Source organism: Harmonia axyridis, chromosome 6, assembly GCF_914767665.1.
Source record: "Harmonia axyridis chromosome 6, icHarAxyr1.1, whole genome shotgun sequence".
Taxonomy (NCBI): Eukaryota; Metazoa; Arthropoda; class Insecta; order Coleoptera; family Coccinellidae; genus Harmonia; species Harmonia axyridis.
This window is the reverse complement of record NC_059506.1, coordinates 1,138,166-1,157,912: the sequence shown is the minus strand read 5'-3', so window position 1 is coordinate 1,157,912 and position 19,747 is coordinate 1,138,166. Positions and strand designations below refer to the sequence as shown.

The window sequence follows — 19,747 nt, the reverse complement described above, 5'->3', positions numbered from 1 at the left end:
GCTCAACTGAAAAATGTATTGATAAACCTTGGAAATGAGGGACTTCTTATAACCTGATTTCTCAGATATGGGTATCCGAAAGGTAGATCTATTATTCATTCTGCCTCTTTTCAGTTTGTTTATTACAGCTATACTGAATATTCCTAAAACAAAAATCTCACTGTAGGTCTTTTCATAGATCTTATCGAACGATTATGTAAATTCAATATTTGTCAAAACTGAAAATAAACATTGAATGCAATTTCTTTATTTCAGGTAGTATTTCTATTAATGAGTCAATTGAATAAATGTAACTTCATTTTAGGGCCCACAAGTAAATATCTAATGGAATGATAGCCCTTAAAATATATCTATTATTCATTTTGAATTGACTTACAAGAATATCAATATTTTCATCGGCAAGACATAAAACGACAAATTTTCTTTCAAAGTTGAAATTCAGAGAAAAATATGCTAATAATTGTCTATTGTAACTATTAAATAAAGAAAAAAAAAACCATAAAAAGGATTACAACTTAACTAACAAACATAAACTTTTTTTGTCAATTTTTCCCACCCAATCATCAATTAAATTTGGACTTATGCATCATACATGTCTCTATAAAGAAGAAATGTGCTAATTTAAAATCTTAATGTTGGGATTATATTATCATTCAATATTCTCTAAAAATTTTTTACAAACCTATATAAGCATGAATAACTTTCTTGAAAGACTGACGCTCACATTTTGATTATTCATTTCTCCCAAATTCTTCAAAGAAAGAAATTGCCATTTCTGGAAAAATGAGATCTGAGAATTTGGTTGATATCGGTTATTTTTTATTCATTATTAAAGAATACAATATACGATTTATATTTCAACAAAATTTTAAGACATGCGTGTGACTGACAATTGTTATCATAGAGAAATCTTTGTTTATGGTTATGACTGCGTTCGGCAAATCCACACTAGGGATGGGCAAAGGTCAGAAAACTATCGATAATCGATATCTATATATTGTATCGATATTTTCTGACACTATCGAAATATGTAAGAGTAAAATATCGATATATATCGCTGTGATATTTTGGTGTGAGAAAATTCTGTTGATTTGAATAAAGTTTTTCTATCATAGAGGATAATAATAAGATTCAGTAGTTTGCTTCCATTTTTATGGAGTATTTTGTCCTCCTGAACATTTATAGGGACATTGATGTTGACGAGGACGCCGTGATTACAAGGTTTTCAAAGGGTTCAAAGTTTTAAAGACCAAATTAGATTTTGTGATGTAGTTGCCAATTGTCTTCTTTTTTTCTTATTAAACAATGTAATTTTTTTTAAATTTCTACCTGAATGGTTGAAACCCTGATAAGTAAATAATGGTATTATAATACAACAAATACATAAAGGTACAACTTTTTTTGCGAAATTCGAGGCTTTATTGTAAAAAACTGGTTATACATTTTTAATTCAAAGTATTGCCCATCGCTGGTCACTACTTTCTCCCATCTTTCGGACAGCGTACGAATTGAAAAAACTGGTCATCTTTTGAAGCGATCCACGAATCGATTCAAGTTTTTACTTCTTCATAAGATCGGAAGTGTTGGTCAGCCAGGCCGTGTGCTATTAATTGAAACAAGTGATAGTCCGTGGGAGCAACGTCTGGAGAATACGTCGGGTAGGGTTGTGGGGTAGGAATTCCCATTTTAACGTTTCCAAGTATATCTTGACTACTTTCGCAACATGGGGTCGAGCATTGTCATGCAGTAAAATCAATTCATCTTCTCTCTCGTTGTATTGCGACGGTTTGTTTTTCAATGCTCGGTACAAACGCATTAATTGCGTTCGATAACGATCGCCTGTGATTCTTTCAGTCATAATACACTACGCCGAGCTGGTCCCACCAAATACTGAGCATGACCTTAGAACCGTGAATATTCGGTTTGGCCGTCGATGTGGAAGCATTGTCAGGATATCCTCATGATTTTATGCGCTTGGGATTATCGTTATGAATCCATTTTTCGTCTCCAGTCCCAATCCGATGCAGAAACCTCTTCCGTCTTTGTCTTCCAAGCAGCTGTTCACAAGTAAATAAACGTCGTTCAAACACCTCGCGGCTTTAACTCGTACCGCACCCAATTTCCTTGTTTCTGAGTCATTCCTATGACTTTCAGGCGTTTTGAAATGGCTTTTAGTGACACTCCTATTGATCCTACAATTATTGTTGCGTTTGACATGAGTCTTGATCAATTATTGCCTCCAATTCTGCATCTTCAAAAAACTTCTCTCTTTCACCGCGATGCTGGTCTTCGACATCAAAATCACCATTCTTGAAGCGTTGAAACCACTCATATATTTCTTTATTTATTTAATCAAACGGAACAAGCCATTTTACTGATGTACCAGAAAATAACTAAACCTAAACATAAACAATATCGTTGGTACGTTCTTCCACCAATATCGTTCTGACTATAGGTATTTGAAAGCATTCGATGAACCTCAGCCGCGGATTTTTTCATATTTTAATAGAAAATTGAAACCTCCCGCAAATGACGAGAATTCGGCTCGTAAGCTAACATGGTTGATCGTGAATAACTTTATGATGCAGACACAAATCGACTAACATGTCAATGGCGTTATGTTCACAAATAGCTAAACTTATTGTATGACATCTACGATATATTTATTTCTACTACCACTTACCGTTACAGCCATCTATTGCAAAACGGCGGACGCAAAGTTGTACGCCTTATATAAATATTCATATGAATATCTAAATATAAATATTTTTGAGAGGTAAGGCTTGATATCGGTATAATCTGGGATTTGGTCCCATAGAAATACTCGAAGCTCATAACGGCGAACCCCCTCAAAATTTAAGGCTAGGACCGCCCTTGATTTGTTGTCATGGAAAGTTATTTGCATCAAATATTTTCATGTGAGCAAGGGGAAAACGGTATGTTCTAGGAAAAAAAATCATATAGAATTCCACCCTAGAATCAGCATAGTATACCGAGTGAATCGTCTGAAATCAGCTAACGATACAAGGTTTCCGAAAAAAATCTTTTATTTTCTAGAGGGATACCCAGTGAAGGATCTACCGGCATAGTGACGGGGTCCAAGGGGCGGAGCCCCTTCGGCGAGCAGAGCGAGTAATGTATATCAAAATGAAACCTCTTATTGGAAAACTCTTCAGCTCATAACCGTTTAAGAGCGAAACAACAGATATTCATTCAAGAATTCGAAAAAAATAATTGAGAAACAAGTCTCAAGGTGGCAGCGAAACAGACTGAAATGACTCGACAATGTGACCACCCATGTAATTTGAATATAAGTAGTTGTCACATTGGAGTTTTTAATGGGAAACAGAGCACATAATCGGCCCTATATAGAAAATTCATGTCGGCAATATACTGCGAATGACGTGTAATCGAAAATATGAATTTGTATCACGCGGCAGATAAAATAGGTACATGCACTTATAAAAATTTATAGAACGGAACGTTCGTGACGTAAACCGTTCTGTCTGCTTCATAAATTTCGATTTATATGATTCGCTCGACACTGACAGGTTCGATTATCGTATTATCTCGGAATGGGACCTCCTAGATGCAGTAAAAAAGCTGGTAACATGTGTGTACGTCAGTTCCCAATACGGATCGCAATTTTCTAGGAATTTTTTTCAACCTATTCCATTGAAATGTCGACGAGTCGTTTCTCTCAATGGTTTGGAACTTTCACTATTTTTCTAAACGAATGAATGTTCTTTTCTGAAGTCGCTGTTAATGAGACTTTATTGATTCACAGAAAACGAGCACGAACGGTGAAGATCGTTCGTTTAAGAGTTCAAGATTGATGGCTAACATTGACGGTATCTCGAGAGGGTAGATCTTGATACAACTTTCACTGTCTTAAACATATGGAACTAAACAAATAAACTAGAAATTTATGGTCATAACTATTAGAAAATGGTTGTGTTGAATTTTAATTGATATTTATATTCTTTTGTATATTTGGAGGAAACCGTGTAAAAATTGATTTAATTGATTAAATTAATGATTCAACTATCATATTCCACGGTTTGAAAAGTTTTTTATTGAATGAAGAATAGCAGTTTCTCTGATTCTGTGGCTAATCAGTTTATTCTGCCATATCTTATAAAGGGTGTTTTTTTTTAGAGCTATAGAACTTTAAATTGCAGTAAAACAACGATGGATTATTCGATTGACATGAATTTTATTTATCCGCAAGATAATCTTGTGGCATTACATTTTAAATATGATTTCTGGCATATGACCGCCACGGCTGGATCGGATGTAGTCCAATCTGGACGTCCAATTTTCGATGACTTTTTCCAACATTTGTGGTCGTATATCGGCAATAACACGGCGAATGTTGTCTTCCAAATGGTCAAGGGTTTGTGGCTTATCCGCATTGAACAATGACTTTACATAGCCCCACAGAAAGTAGTCTAGCGGTGTTAAATCACAGGATCTTGGAGGTCAATTCACAGGTCCAAAACTTGAAATTAGGCGGTCACCAAACGTGTCGATTATGGCACGAGCTGTGTGACATGTTGCGCCGTCTTGTTGGAACCACAGCTCCTGGACATCATGGTTGTTCAATTCAGGAATGAAAAAGTTAGTAATCATGGCCCTATACCGATCATCATTGACTGTAACGTTCTGGTCATCATCGTTTTTGAAGAAGTAGGGACCAATGATTCCACCAGCCCATAAAGCGCACCAAACAGACATGTTTTTCTGGATGTAACGGTGTTTCGACATACACTTGAGGATTAGCTTCACTCCAAATGCGGCAGTTTTGTTTGTTGACGTAGCCATTCAACCAGAAGTGCGCTTCATCGCCAAACAACATAAAATGGACGTAGTGCGCGATACGTATTCCGCACAGAACCATTATTTTCGAAATAAAATTGCACTATTTGCAAGCGTTGTTCGGGCGTGAGTCTATTCATGATGAATTGCCAAACCAAACTGAGAATAATTCACTTGACAGCTGTTAAATCGGTCGCCATTTTGAACAGTAATGCCAACTTATATGTCTGTATGTCCTCGATAACTTCACGAAATTTCATCTTTAGATTATTGAATCAATTGTGGAGCATTGGCATATACCTTACCTTTCACGTGGCGTCAAAGAGAAAAGTCTAAAGGTGTTTAATCACAAGATATCGGTGGCCAATTGTGATCACCCATTCTAAAAACACGACCAGGAAACTTTTCATTCCAAATTTTCGTTTTTTTTATTCATTTATTCAGTTTCGTGATACAAATAGGAATACTCCCAGAAAAGTCTTATTTGAAATCAAGATCATCCATTACATCTTACAATTCCAGGCATAAAAATCATTTAACATGGCTCGGTAGCGCAATCCCAAACAATTCACTACAAAAATCGTGTGAATTTTAACAATTTCAAAGCGTTCTTGAAGCGAATATCGTTACATATTTTCCAATGGCGTAGTTTTTACTTGTCAAATGTCAGTAATGACAGCTTCAAATGTGAAAGTTTCTCAGATAGCGTGCTATACAAAATGAAACCTCTTATTGGATAACCCTGTAAATCACCGTTCTCGACTCAATTGTTTCGAATTTATAAATTTTTGAACTTTTTATTCGTTGGTCAACTCTTTAGTATTGTAATTCATTATAATATTTTCATGTAGTCTGAAGGTCATTGAATGCGGTTGTAATTACTTTGTCAAATTTATAGTGAAATAATGGTTTGTCATAAATTTTTATATGTTGCTATCAAAACCGAAATTTTTTGTTGCCTGATAAAACAATACAATGGAACATTAATGGGATTTCACTTCTATACACGTGGGAAACTCATTTTTTTTTGGCATAAAATTTTTAGTCTACCAGAGTCTTCTAATTGTATTGGTGCCATTTAAAACTAGTGAAAAAAAAATTCTAGAATATTCATTGTTGATGTTGATTGTGGAGTGTATTTGAAATTAGGAAAACAAATTCAATAGATCTTTTTAACAATTTTATTTGTTATTTTGGTTGGAAGTTTTTATGAAGTTCAAATATGACAGGTAACCACTAACCCTACTATTATGTCTTATTATTTCCGTCAATAAACCTTGTCGATGAAAAAGATTCTCTGCTCTGAAATTTTCACAGTTTTGCGTTTTGGAATGTATAGAATCTAAAAATCGATGTATTCGCCGTATTATCGGGAACTTTCAGAGCTATTCGTATGGAATTTTGTACAAAAATCTGTGGGGATACGGCATTAATCATCAAAATTCGATATTAGAATACATGAATTTTCTAGGACAAAAATGAAGGAATCAACTTTTGATAAATTATATTTACAGTAATTGACTGCAAAATTTTGAAATTCCAAACTTCAATGCTATCGTTTCATTCGATATAATATTTATTTCCGAATTATGAATCTATATTTCCAATTGAATATAATTCTGATATCATTCCATCACATGCTTATAGCCTAGAGAGTTACACTTTGTGACAGTTATGAAGGAATCAACTTTTGAAAAATTCATATTTACAGTAATTGACTGCAAAATTATAAAATTCCAAACGTTCAATGCTATCGTTTTATTCGATATAATATTTATTCCCGAATTATGAATCTATATTGATATAATTCTGATATTATTCCATCACATGCTTATAGCCTAGAGAGTTACACTTTGTGACAGTTAGCATCAGATTCGATTGACGTTGATTTTCTCTTCATTTCACAAGTTGCATTTTATTGAATAATATTCTGCCAAATAGAAGGAATTAACTATTGCCTAAAAATTGCAGCGTTTTTATAGTCTTTATCCCACCCCCGATATTTCGATACTACTTCGCTATTGTTATTACATCCATAAATAATCCTCAATAGCAATTAATCATAGTCGAACAATAAGTAAGACGAGAATAGAATTTGTTTTAACCGACCTCCAAGTTTTGACACACACGGATAATGTTATGTAAGCAACATAGGTGGGCTTCGACGAATGCCAGGAACTGAAACCACATTACACCTCCACGTTGAGATTCTGCTAATGCATTTATTATTATGCAAGCAATTCAACCATTGTTGTACCTTAAATCGTAGCAGTGCTTATTCTCATACCGAACATAAAGGGTATGATTAATGTTTTTTTTTATGGCCGGAATTGGAAGATATTCATTATCAACAAGACGGTGATACGTGCCTCACGAGCAACAAAACAATCGCAATTTATCAAAAAAGTTTCCAGGCCTAATTGTTTCTCGAAAAGGCGATCACAATTGGCCACCGAGATGTGGCGATTTAATACCTTTAGACTTTATCTTTGAAGCCACGTGGAAGATTCTCCACAAACGATTCAATATGGAATTCGTGAATTTTTCGAGGACGCAAATGTGAGACATGGTCATGGAAAATTTCATGAAGAAAATATGGTGCTGCAACCTCAGCCGTGGTGGCCATTTGACTGTTTCGTTTTCCATCATTAATGACGCACCTTCCTCTTCACAATTACATTCATATTCATTGATTGTTCTTAAAATAAACATTGAATGAAAATGAAACATTTTATTGGATAACTCTTTATAATTCATAACTTTTCCAAATTCGAAAATAAGGGATCAGATCCATAGCGAAAACTAACAGGTGTTTTTTTTCGAGGTATATAACTTTAAGTTGGCATTACTGTTCAAGATGACAACCGATTTAACAACTGTTAAGTGATTTATTCTCAGTTTGGTTTGGCAATTCATCATGAATAGACTCACGCCTGAACAACGCTTGCAAATAGTGCAATTTTATTTCGAAAATGATGGTTCTGTGCGGAATACGTATCGCGCACTACTTCCATTTTATTTTGTTTAGCGATGAAGCGCACTTCTGGTTGAATGGCTACGTCAACAAACAAAACTGCCGAATTTGGAGTGAAGCTTATCCTCAAGTGTATGTCGAAACACCGTTACAGCCAGAAAAACTGACTGTTTGGTGCGCTTTATGGGCTGGTGGAATCATTGGTCTGTACTTCTTCAAAAACGATGATGGTACAGTCAATGGTGATCGGTATAGAGCCATGATTACTAACTTTTTCATTCCTGAATTGAACAACCATGATGTCCAGGAGCTGTGGTTCCAACAAGACGGCGCAACATGTCACGCAGCTCGTGCCACAATCGATTTATTGAAAGACACGTTTGGTGACCGCCTAATTTCACGTTTTGGGCCTGTGAATTGGCCTCCAAGATCTTGTGATTTAACACCGCTAGACTACTTTCTGTGGGGCTATGTGAAGTTATTGGTCTATGCGGATAAGCCACAAACCCTTGACCATTTGGAAGACAACATTCGCCGTGTCATTGCCGATATACGGCCACTAATGTTGGAAAAAGTCATCGAAAATTAGACTTCCAGATTGGACTACATCCGAGCCAGCCGTAGCAGTCATATGCTAAAAATCATATTCAAAATATAATGCCACAAGATTATCTTGCGGATAAATAAAATTCATGTCAATCGAATAATCCATCGTTGTTTTATTGCAATTTAAAGTTCTATAGCTCTAAAAAGAACACCCTTTACCAGCAATAATTCTGTGGAAAATTCTGGCCTTCGAATAATTTTTATAAGAATATACCGATAAAGAAGTCAATAAAAAAAATGTCCGCATATTTAATTTACAATGATCTATATATTATGTGACGTGCCCATATTCACCGGTGTGCGCTGACTTGTGAGCATTATCTCGTTTGCGCTCGCAAAAAAAAAAGACCAAACCTACGCCATTTTTATTTATGGCTATCAATATTGACTGTGTTAGAAATGCGGAACCTGAACGAACAAAATTTATGGCTCAACTTGAAACTTGTTCATTCTTATCCGATGCACTCTAACTGACTTTTGACATATCCGCTTTAATTAATTGCGTGTAGGAATAATTAATTTCCAATCAAGGTCGACCTGTCGCTTCGACTTATTGTACGACGTACTTGGACGTCTGTGACCGCCTTTAAATTGCATGTATTTTTATATTAGACATCTTGTTAATTTTTTGAAAACTTTTTTGCAGAATTTGTGCAAATCAATCGGATTTCAATCGGATCAATCTAATCTAATTTTTTTCCCAAGAAATTTTATGCAAACAGCGGCTTTTCAATAGTTATCAAAGGTGCTTATGGTACATAATTATTTACAATTATATTTATATATAATCATATCCCATTTTAATCTTGTGGTGTATGTGATTATTAACGATTATGAATTTTAAATGAAAGTTAAGGTGCGCATGTTATTGCGGAATTCTTTGTTCATTTCTCTCTCTTTAATCGTTAAGAAAAATTGCAAATTTTAAATTATGGCTTATTATTTCCTTCTATATCCTGGAATATCTCGATTGCATGAAAGAATTGTAGATTGCAGATTTTCACCTTGGAATTATTCGTTCAGAAATTTTGAAAATTTGAAATTTCATCATCATCAAATACATATATTGCCTTCAATTGCATGAGTTTCTTAAATTAAGTTTCCTTGAGTTTACTCCTCAACGTTTAACCTTTTAAACCCAAAGAGTCTGATTTCATCTCAGAGTAATAAACGTAGATAGAGAGATCATATGTCATTTTCAGTAAGTAAATTTTGTCTCCAACATGAACTTTCGAATTTGATATGAAGCGCGCGGAGATGAAAATATATTAGTGATACGATATTTCACTCAATTCGCGAATTTCTCCACAAAGAACGCACTTCTTTTGTCCCATAGTGAATCAACGTCTCATAATAACTCAAAATTTATTTAGATGAATACCTAAATATATCAGAAATTCGGAAAACTAACTTTAAACATGCCAAATGACGTGAAACAACCGGTGACACTAGGAGAGCAAAAGTTGCCAAACCTTGGATTTCAGAAGGTAGAAGCAGAAAATAATAAATATTCTTATTAATTCGACAATTAGGAAAAATATCGGATTCCAAATATTCAAGTTTGCATATTCAATCGGTAATCATCCAAATATATTTCATTCAATATAATATACACACATAATGATATAGTAAAATTGTGGATATAAAAATTTATCACAATCCGACAACGTTATCTAACCATGTTGGGGACATGTAAAAATTGCGTGTATTGCCTCTACCTGTGTTTATTACTCTTTGGATTGCATCTATAGATTTGATGATTTACCACCTTTCTTTATTAATTTTCATAATTTCTTTTTATTGTCGAGTGGTGATAATTTGTGTTGCCTAGAGAATTTCTGAATAAATTTTATGATCATATACCTAACCACATTGTTTGAGTAACTGGAACGACAGCTAGAAGACGTTAACCTTGATTGAGCTTTTGTGATATGGGAATTCATAATTCACATATCATGCTTATATCATTCTTTTCATTTCCTTGTTCGTGGAATTTTTAGTTATCGAATACTTCTGGGAATAATGCTGTGTTCAAATGGACTTTGCGACCAATTTTAATTCGATATTCAGATGATGTAACAAAATCCGCGTTTTCAACTTATATGCTACATATGCTAACTTTGTGGCGCAGAAATTCAAACATATTTTTTTCATATATTGTCTACGAAAAAAATATTATATTTTCAGAATTATAAAGTAATCAGTTTTAGATGAGTATAATGCATTTTCCATCATCATTTGTTTTCAAGATTACTATTGAAATTTTCTCGATTTCACTCCTAATGTCACGTGTAATTCATTTTTAATGTTTGCATAGGTGTAATCTGAAAGTGTGTACTTAGCTTCTGACTCGATTAGGTCTATTATAATAAATCTGGATAAAAAATCTTATTGTACGTTGCGAAATGTTGCTTCTCATTGAAGTGAGATTAAATCATTGACCATGCAACTGCATGATTATGCCTTGATAAGGATTCTTTAATAATAGCGATGAATCTCATTTCGAAAATTATCCTTGAAAATATTCCTCCAGATTGATCGCGGTATGCATTTTAGGACTATCGGAAATTAATTTATATGAATTGTTTGGAATTTGGTTTCTATTTCAACCTTTGAAATTTATAACTGTATTTACTTACACTTACCCTGAAATGTTCAGTTTAGGTTATGGAATCAATTTAATCTAAAAATCGAAATACACATCCTGAGTGTTTTATTTACAGAAAACTTTGTACCACAGTTGTTGATTGTATATGTCGTCAATTTTACGTACAAAGTACGAATTTGTGTTTTATTTTTATTTTATTTGAATTTCGTTTTCCTTTGAACCTCTCATTAAAGGAGGTTTCCTTTAATGAGAGGTTCAAAGGAAAACGAAAATTGTTTATTTCTCTTCTTTCACATAAGATTCGGTGAAATCCTGAATTTTTCTTCCATTTAATGTGTCTTGTTTCCGTTCAAAACCTTCCCTTATTTTGAATTATGACTGGTACAAGTTGTAGACCAGCTCATACAAAACCTTGTATGAGCTTGTATGAGAAGAGAAATAAACAATTTTCAAAATACTGGAATGCTGATAAGTGATTCAATACTTGGTATTTCCACCCCTTGCGTTAATTACAGCTCGGCAACGACGGTTCATACTCAAAATGAGTGATCTTAAAATATTCTGATCTAATCCTTCCCAGATTTCTCTGAGTTGGATTCCTAAGTCATTTAGAGTATCTGGATGATTTTCTGAACTTCTCAGCCTTATATTGAGGTTGTCCCAAACCTGCTCAATCGGATTGAGATCTGGATTTCTTGCTGGCCATTCCATTCGAGAGACTTCAACCTCTTCAAGGTACTCCTGAACGATGCGCGCACGATGGGGTCTGGCATTATCGTCCATAAAAATGAAATTTTCACCATTGTATGGCACTACATGCTCTCAAAGATATTCCACCCCATACCATAATCGATCCTCCCCCGAAACCAGTAGTATTCAGGAAATTGCACTGAGCATATCTTTTATGTGGACGTCTGTATACAAGGGAACGTCGATCACAATGGTAGAGGCAGAATCTAGACTCATCTGTGAAGAGAACTCTTTCCCAATCAGCCTCTTCCCAATGGATATGCTCTCTCGCAAAATCCAAACGCGCCCTTCGATGGGCTGGGGTAAGAGCTGAGCCTCTTGCCGCGACACGAGGCCTTAAATCATATTCTCTGAGGCGATTTCTTATTGTCTGAGTGCTAATTTGCAACCCATAAGTTTGCTCAAGCTGATTTTGAAGGAGGCGAGCGGTTGCAAACCGTTGTCTCAACGAAGAAACTCTCAAGTAACGTTCTTGAATGGCAGTTGTTACCCGTGGTCTACCCTGTCCTGGTCTTCGGACATTCATACCTGTCTCCCTGAATCGCTGCAACATTCTGGACACACTTGTATGGGAAACTCCAAACCTTTCTGCAATTCTTGTGTATGTCCACCCTTCTTCTCGCAAAACTACCGCTTGGGCACATTCCTCTTGGGTCAAATTGCGTGTTTCGCGTTGCATAGCGATCGAGTGTAGAAAATCAAATGAAAGAAAAACTATTGATCACTAGAATTGATCGAGAACAACTGATTTCAGAATGGAGCCAATACATTCAAAATCTGATAATCTCATCTTTTTTTATTCCTGCTGGGAAAAAACATCTGTATTGAAGAAAAACGTTGAAAGTGGATAACATATGCATGCATAATTCTGATAAAAATAATTACCATTGAAAACACCTTCAGTTGTAGAATAAATTCGAGATTTCCATAATGTGCGTTAATTTTTTTGCGCAGTGTATATTCTACCTATATCAATCCTGGTCGAACGGTCAGGCGGGCCCCACCTTTAACCCATATTAACGATGTGCCTCTCTTGTTTCGCAGTTCCCTGATGACCTTCTCCCATAGTCTGGACGATCTGGCCACCCTGGGCGTTCATTGGCCCAGCACGGAGCATCTCGTCACCATCGAGCAGCTCCGTCTGGAAATGACCACCTGCTTTACCTGTGGAGTGTCCTGGAACGACAGCCACGTGTCTCTGGACTGCTCAGAGTGCGGTGGGTATGCCCTGGACAGGCCATGTTTGGAATGTGAGGGGAAGTGCGGAGCTATGTGGAAGAGGGATCTCTCATTGGTAAGTCGAACAGGTTAGGTTTACAATAATGCAGGGTTTTCCGATAAGGGGTTTCATTTTGAATAGGCAGCTGTCACTTTTGAAGCTGCTTGCTTTTGAAATTTGACAAGAGGAAATCATGCCATTACACTGAGAGAAATCCAAATTTTTTTATTAATAAAGCACTTATTTGGACGTTATTTATTCACGACTGTTACAGCAGATTTATATTTAATATATTCATTAATAGTTAAATTATGCATTCAAAAGAGTTTATTAATAGAGAATAAAATATTTGTTTACAAGGTATTTAATAATATTTAAAATATTTCGGTTATAAATGATTTATATGAACTTATGTTATCTCCACAAATAACATAAATTCATTATCAACAAATTTTCAACTGGTAGTTAACGAACATTTGCTATTTATAAATAAACTCTTACAAGAATTCAATAATTTATTCACTCAGAATATAGGATTTATTAGTAATTAACAAACCAACATAATTCTAGCGATCCAATCTGTGGAAAAGTTTAAGGACACATCATTCAAATAGAAGCGCATCTCCTTGAAGAATCTTGTCCTTGAACTTTTCCTTTGATTTGAATTTCCTTTTTGAACATAAAATCTGTGTTACTATGGGCTTATTGAACGCCGCTTAGCACATCTGTACTGAATTTTGGGTTTAGATCGTTTGTACCTGCTTAGTTATTAGTGATGTTGGCAGAACAGTGGTTAGAGGGAACAGATGCGATCAAGTTGACTAGGGTTCAAACCCGGATACCCTCAATATGAACTCTAAAAAATTACCTAGTTTGGCAAACGGTTTTTCTCAGACCCTAACAATCGGCTAATAGAAACAACCAAAATAATTATCCAAGAAATACGTTAACCATTACTGAAGTGAAATTTTATTTTTATTACATATAAATAAGGTTTATTAATTAAATTATTACTCAATGATATATTAACCTCAAATATATTTATTAACTTCAAATAGATATTTCTTCAACATTATTAATATAAGTTATGCGTAAATAAATGAAATGTAATAATAAATTATGATTATTGGTGGGATTTCAAATAAATCATTTATTTCCATGAAACTAATATTTGTTTGTCCATATATCCAATGAATGATTTATTAACTATAATGAATTTTCGATAATATCAAATGAACACTTCTCTCAGTGTACAATGAAATAAACATCCATTGCTGACTTTTAAAATATAATTTTTTTTTTAAATCAAAATTAAAATTCTTATTGAAAACCCTTCATATGAAGGCTAGTCCCTTCAAAATTAGCTAGTTTTATCTTAAATTTTAGGAGTGAGAGGGCACACCATTATTTCTAGTCATCTCATCCATGATTCATTCATTCCACATGTGAAGATTTCGATTTATCGGAAATAAATGAAAGTTCAGATATTGAATTCCATGTTTTGTTCAAATACGCAATATTTGAAAAAAAAATTAATTCAAATGCGTAACACCACTTCACAACTTTGTAATGTTAAAGAAAAAATAGAATACGGAATGAATAAACATAATATCATTAATACTTTGTAGCCAATTAAGTAACCAATAATTGAGAGAAACATAAATTACGGTCATTAATAAATAGGTAAGGATCATTAGACAGAAAATTAGATGAAAACAGTATAATTTAATTTTCTCCTATATATTTTTGTTCCATACCATCAATTTCCCATCTCTGGATCTATCTCGGAGAGTACCATCATAGATCTGCTTTTGATATACCGATTTCAGTTGTTTCTGCTACAAATAAATTACTCAATGCATATGGCAACTCTGCATGTACGCAATACCGTTATTGAAATTGTCACCTGAAGAGAATTGTCAGAATATATCACGACATATGAAGAGATCATTCACCTGATGGACCAGATTTATCATACCTAATTTCCCAAGATCTTCTTTATAGCCCAGTGACTATAACAATGCTTTGCTACACTGAGCCCAACTTTGAATCTTGCACATTCATCGATATACCCACCCTTCATGATAAGGATAAACCAAAAGGCTTAATACATTTCCAAAATAAGAAATCTAACGACTTTGTGATCATTATTCGATAAGATACTGTAACGTTTTTCGGTTAATTAAATCGGTACTTCTGGCTAACACTAATTTATTTCAGGTACACAACTATAAATAACTATTTACAGATGATTTATTTCAACTATTACACTAATTTATTTTCACTACTATATTAATTTATTTCTACAACTTATATCTAATTGAGTGTACGGCACTGACCGCCGTTTTCCGTCGCACTGCCCTGCTCTGCGGCTTCGATTGGTTATATACCGCTCGCATCTCTCTCTAGAAGCGTCTTGATCTTTCTATCGAGCTGTCGGTGACTCCGGTACCTTCTAGAAAGAGGCAGTGGCGTAGGGCTCGCGAATTCGTTACACTGCCCCCTTCCTAGGATGTTCAGTCCCTGAACATATCCGGCACGGTGGCTAAATCTACAGGATTCTCCGTTTCTGCAATTTCCTTGTTCACAGAAATAGCACCTAACAGTCTTCTCTCGAACTTTGATCCTCTCCTCAAAGTCGCAATACCTCCCGATCAGATCTTCCAGTTTCTCTTCCTTGAGAGCGTCGTCCCTCGTTATCAGCCAATTCACGAATACGGACACCTCCTTCTTGAATAACTGAACGTCCAGGTTCTGATCGCAGATATCCTTTCGCTTCTTCCAAGTCTCTAATCCAAGCTTCAGGATTTTGAACTTCTCGGCAATGTCATGGTTAATATATCCTCGGGATGGTTCCAATTGCTGCAAGTTATATTTCTCCCTCTCTGCGCACACAACAAGATATTTGTAAGCTTCCAGCGTATCTTCCCTCTTGCAGTCAATGTGCTCATTGGTTTCTGGGAATTCCTCTACAAGTTTCTTGGCCTCTTGCTCTCTAAAGTTCGCCTTGTCCTCGATCACTTCCAACTCGCCTTCGAAAGTCTGAGGTTTTCTGAGCAAATCTTGGTTACTTTCCGAGTCTTGACTATTGGTATCGTGGCACAAGTCAACCTCTTTCTCGCTTATCCAAGAGATTATTTCTTCAGCTCTTCTATCTATATGCACTTCTTTTGCTGCGACCAAGAGTTCATTCGGACCGTTTACTAGCTCCAAAAGATCCTTCCATTGAGTCTGGACCTCAATCATCTTCTCCTGGATCTTGGCACTGTAGCTACATTTAGCATCGATCAGAGCATTTCCGCTAACTAAACATGATTGGAGCCTTGCCTCGCTATTCATTATACGGGCGTAAAAAGTGTCGAAGGCATGAATTAAAAGTTCCACATGCTCGACATCAACTCCATGCTTTTCAATTTTGGACTTGGTCATCTGGTCCTTGATCCATTCATGGAGCTTGGTGCACTCTTGGAGGAACCCGAAATACTGGAATGCTTCAGAGAGGGAAACTTTCCTCTGGGCCACTAGCTGACGTAACTTTTTGAACTCTTGCACTATTTCTTCCTCTTTTTTCTTGATGTTATCTGCATCGTAGTGCTCTCTTTCCACAAGATTACTACACCTCTGAGATGATTTATCGATCGTTTCCTGGTAAGCTTCAACTTCAGCAGTTATTATACTCAGCTCTCCCTGCAACATCTGAATGGAAATCTCATCTCTACCAACCTCACTTGTTGCCAGAGCCGACAACTTGTCATAAATCCAGGCCTCAGCTTCTGAACTCTCCTCGTAAAACTTTCCTGATTCCAGGGCATCTTGCAACTTCAACATTTTCAGACTGGTCATATCCTTTACCATCACAAATCGATTCTCCAATTCCTTCACCTTCGCACTGATATCATTGGAGAACTCATGACCGGATCTCATCATGTTGACCGCCCTATCCATCAAACTCTTCACGATGTGTTCCCTCGAGTTCAGCTCGACCTCCAGCGTCCGATACTTTGTCTGTAAGCTCTGGACCACGGTAAGACTGATACCCAGGTCCAACGACGCTGCCAGCGATTTCCTGTCGCTCAACCACTGTACCTCTCTGTCTATCTCGTTGATGCTCTCATAGTTCTCTAGGCGCTGTTGGTAGTCATTTTCCAAAGCGGGGTGACATCTTAGGATGTTGTTGTCTGAAGCCAAGCCGTTTTCGAAATCGTTACTAACTTGAATCTCAACTTCACCTAGCCAAACCTCAAACTCTTCGACGGACCTCCTGAAGAGCAGTGCTTGATATGCCTCGTTCAGCTTTTCCCGTTTGATCTGCTTGAGTTCCAACAGTCTCTTCCAATCCTCTTTGATTTCTTCCAGCCTTATGGCTATTTCATCTTTGGCATAGTGATTCGAATGTAGTAACTCTTGTCCCTCGTTTATTACGCTTTGCACTCTTTCATCGCTGTCCATAACCTCTGCCTCAAATGTAGAATGCTTCTGGATTTCACTTTCCAGGTTATGAGGTTTTCTATAGCTCTCATCTGCCGCTATCGGAAGCTTTTGTTTCAACCAGATCTCCACGCTGCAAACATTCTTCAGGAATTCCTGAAACGCCCTGTATTCTTTCAGTTTCAGTCTTCTTGCTTCCGTCATTTGCAAACGTTCTTTTTTTCTATCTGGTGTAGCATCCATCATTTTTGACACTTCCTGATTATTCTGGTTCTTTTCATGATCCTCCAGTTTCTTCGATTCGACCTCATTCCTAGTATTCTCTAACCTTTTCGTGTTACAATTATCCTCCATTTCATTTTTCCACGATTTGATGCTTTCCTTTATTTCTGTTTTAAAGTCCTGCACTTGCTTGGTCAGTTGTTCAAAAGCTTGCTTACAGAAATCCAAGGTTGTCTGATCCATTTTCCTTGACTGCGATTCTCGTAAATGGCATTCAAAAATATGGTCACAAAAATATTCGCACTACTGTCCTCAGAAATTTCCACGAGAATTTCCACAAAAATGCCCACTAGAATGTCCACTAAAAAAAAATGTCCACGATAATGTCCACAGAAATTTTCACGATTTAATTAACTCTCGGTTCGAAAACACACGCGAATCCCACTTCTGACGCCAATTGTAACGTTTTTCGGTTAATTAAATCGGTACTTCTGGCTAACACTAATTTATTTCAGGTACACAACTATAAATAACTATTTACAGATGATTTATTTCAACTATTACACTAATTTATTTTCACTACTATATTAATTTATTTCTACAACTTATATCTAATTGAGTGTACGGCACTGACCGCCGTTTTCCGTCGCACTGCCCTGCTCTGCGGCTTCGATTGGTTATATACCGCTCGCATCTCTCTCTAGAAGCGTCTTGATCTTTCTATCGAGCTGTCGGTGACTCCGGTACCTTCTAGAAAGAGGCAGTGGCGTAGGGCTCGCGAATTCGTTACAATACCAAGAAATAATGAGAGATATAGGCATATATTATTCAGGAATGTTATAAAAATTAAAAAGCCAAAAATCAATCAAGCTTGCTAGTAGATTGCTTGGTCATGGCACCAAAATAGTACCTAGTATCAACATTATCATTCAATAAACGAAACTGAAGTATCTTTATCTATTATATCTGAATATCCGAATTTATCCAGATTCATATGATTTTTATTTGTAGGTTATCGGAAAATGAACAACTATATTTAATTTCTTTGTTCTCCTGTTTGTATGCCTGGAAGCATGTTAGACATGATGCGCCGATTCTAAGGAACCTATGGCAGTAAGAATCATTTTACCAAGCCAAGTTGACAACTCTTCTTTGCAGTTGAAAACTTTCCCAAAAATATCTCGAACATTTAGTGTTTAATTATAATCTGCATAATGATTTTCATAAATTTGATTTATTTTATTCACTTGTTAGATCAATGCTATGTAGCAACAGATTTTGGGGTATGTTGTGTGTAATACTTTTCCTATTCTATTTCAACGTCTGAATCGCCAAATCCCAAAACTAGTCTCTATTCATTTTTAAGTTTTATTCTCTTGGAGGAAATAATTATACATGAATCCTTGTACAAAATTTGATGCGTTTTCTTCTAAAAGTAATTGTGTCCATGACTGAACTAAATATGAATGTTTTTCTGTTAATTATCATGTTATTTGTATTTTTTCTTCATCAGGATCTTGGTTTAAACATTTATTTAAGTACTTCTGGATTAATCATCAATTTTTCATTAGATTATGACTATAATAAATGTTCCCGTTTGTGATACTTATGTAACGAGTATTTTTTTTCGAGGTATATAACTTTAAGTTGGTATTACTGTTCAAGATGGCGACCGATTTAACAGCTGTCAAGTGATTTATTCTCAGTTTGGTTTGGCAATTCATCTTGAATAGACTCACGCCTGAACAACGCTTGCAAATAGTGCAATTTTATTTCGAAAATAATGGTTCTGTGCGGAATACGTATCGCGCACTACGTCCATTTTATTTTGTTTAGCGATGAAGCGCACTTCTGGTTGAATGGCTACGTCAACAAACAAAACTGCCGCATTTGGAGTGAAGCTAATCCTCAAGTGTATGTCGAAACACCGTTACATCCAGAAAAACTGACTGTTTGTTGCGCTTTATGGGCTGGTGGAATCATTGGTCCGTACTTCTTCAAAAACGATGATGGCCAGAACGTTACAGTCAATGGTGACCGGTATAGAGCCATGATTACTAACTTTTTCATTCCTGAATTGAACAACCATGATGTCCAGGAGCTGTGGTTCCAACAAGACGGT

At 35.8% G+C, this 19,747-nt stretch overlaps 1 protein-coding gene across 3 annotated transcripts in view; it reads left to right on the top strand.

Moving 5' to 3' along the window:
- The window catches only part of LOC123683246 (protein pinocchio), a 91,154-nt gene that overhangs the window by 66,235 nt on the left and 5,172 nt on the right, over window positions 1-19,747 (top strand). For all 3 annotated transcript variants that reach the window (XM_045622167.1, XM_045622169.1, XM_045622168.1), the window contains one exon: window positions 12,801-13,050. In XM_045622167.1, the coding sequence (XP_045478123.1) occupies window positions 12,801-13,050 (250 nt within the window). The remainder of the gene's footprint in view (window positions 1-12,800; window positions 13,051-19,747) is intronic.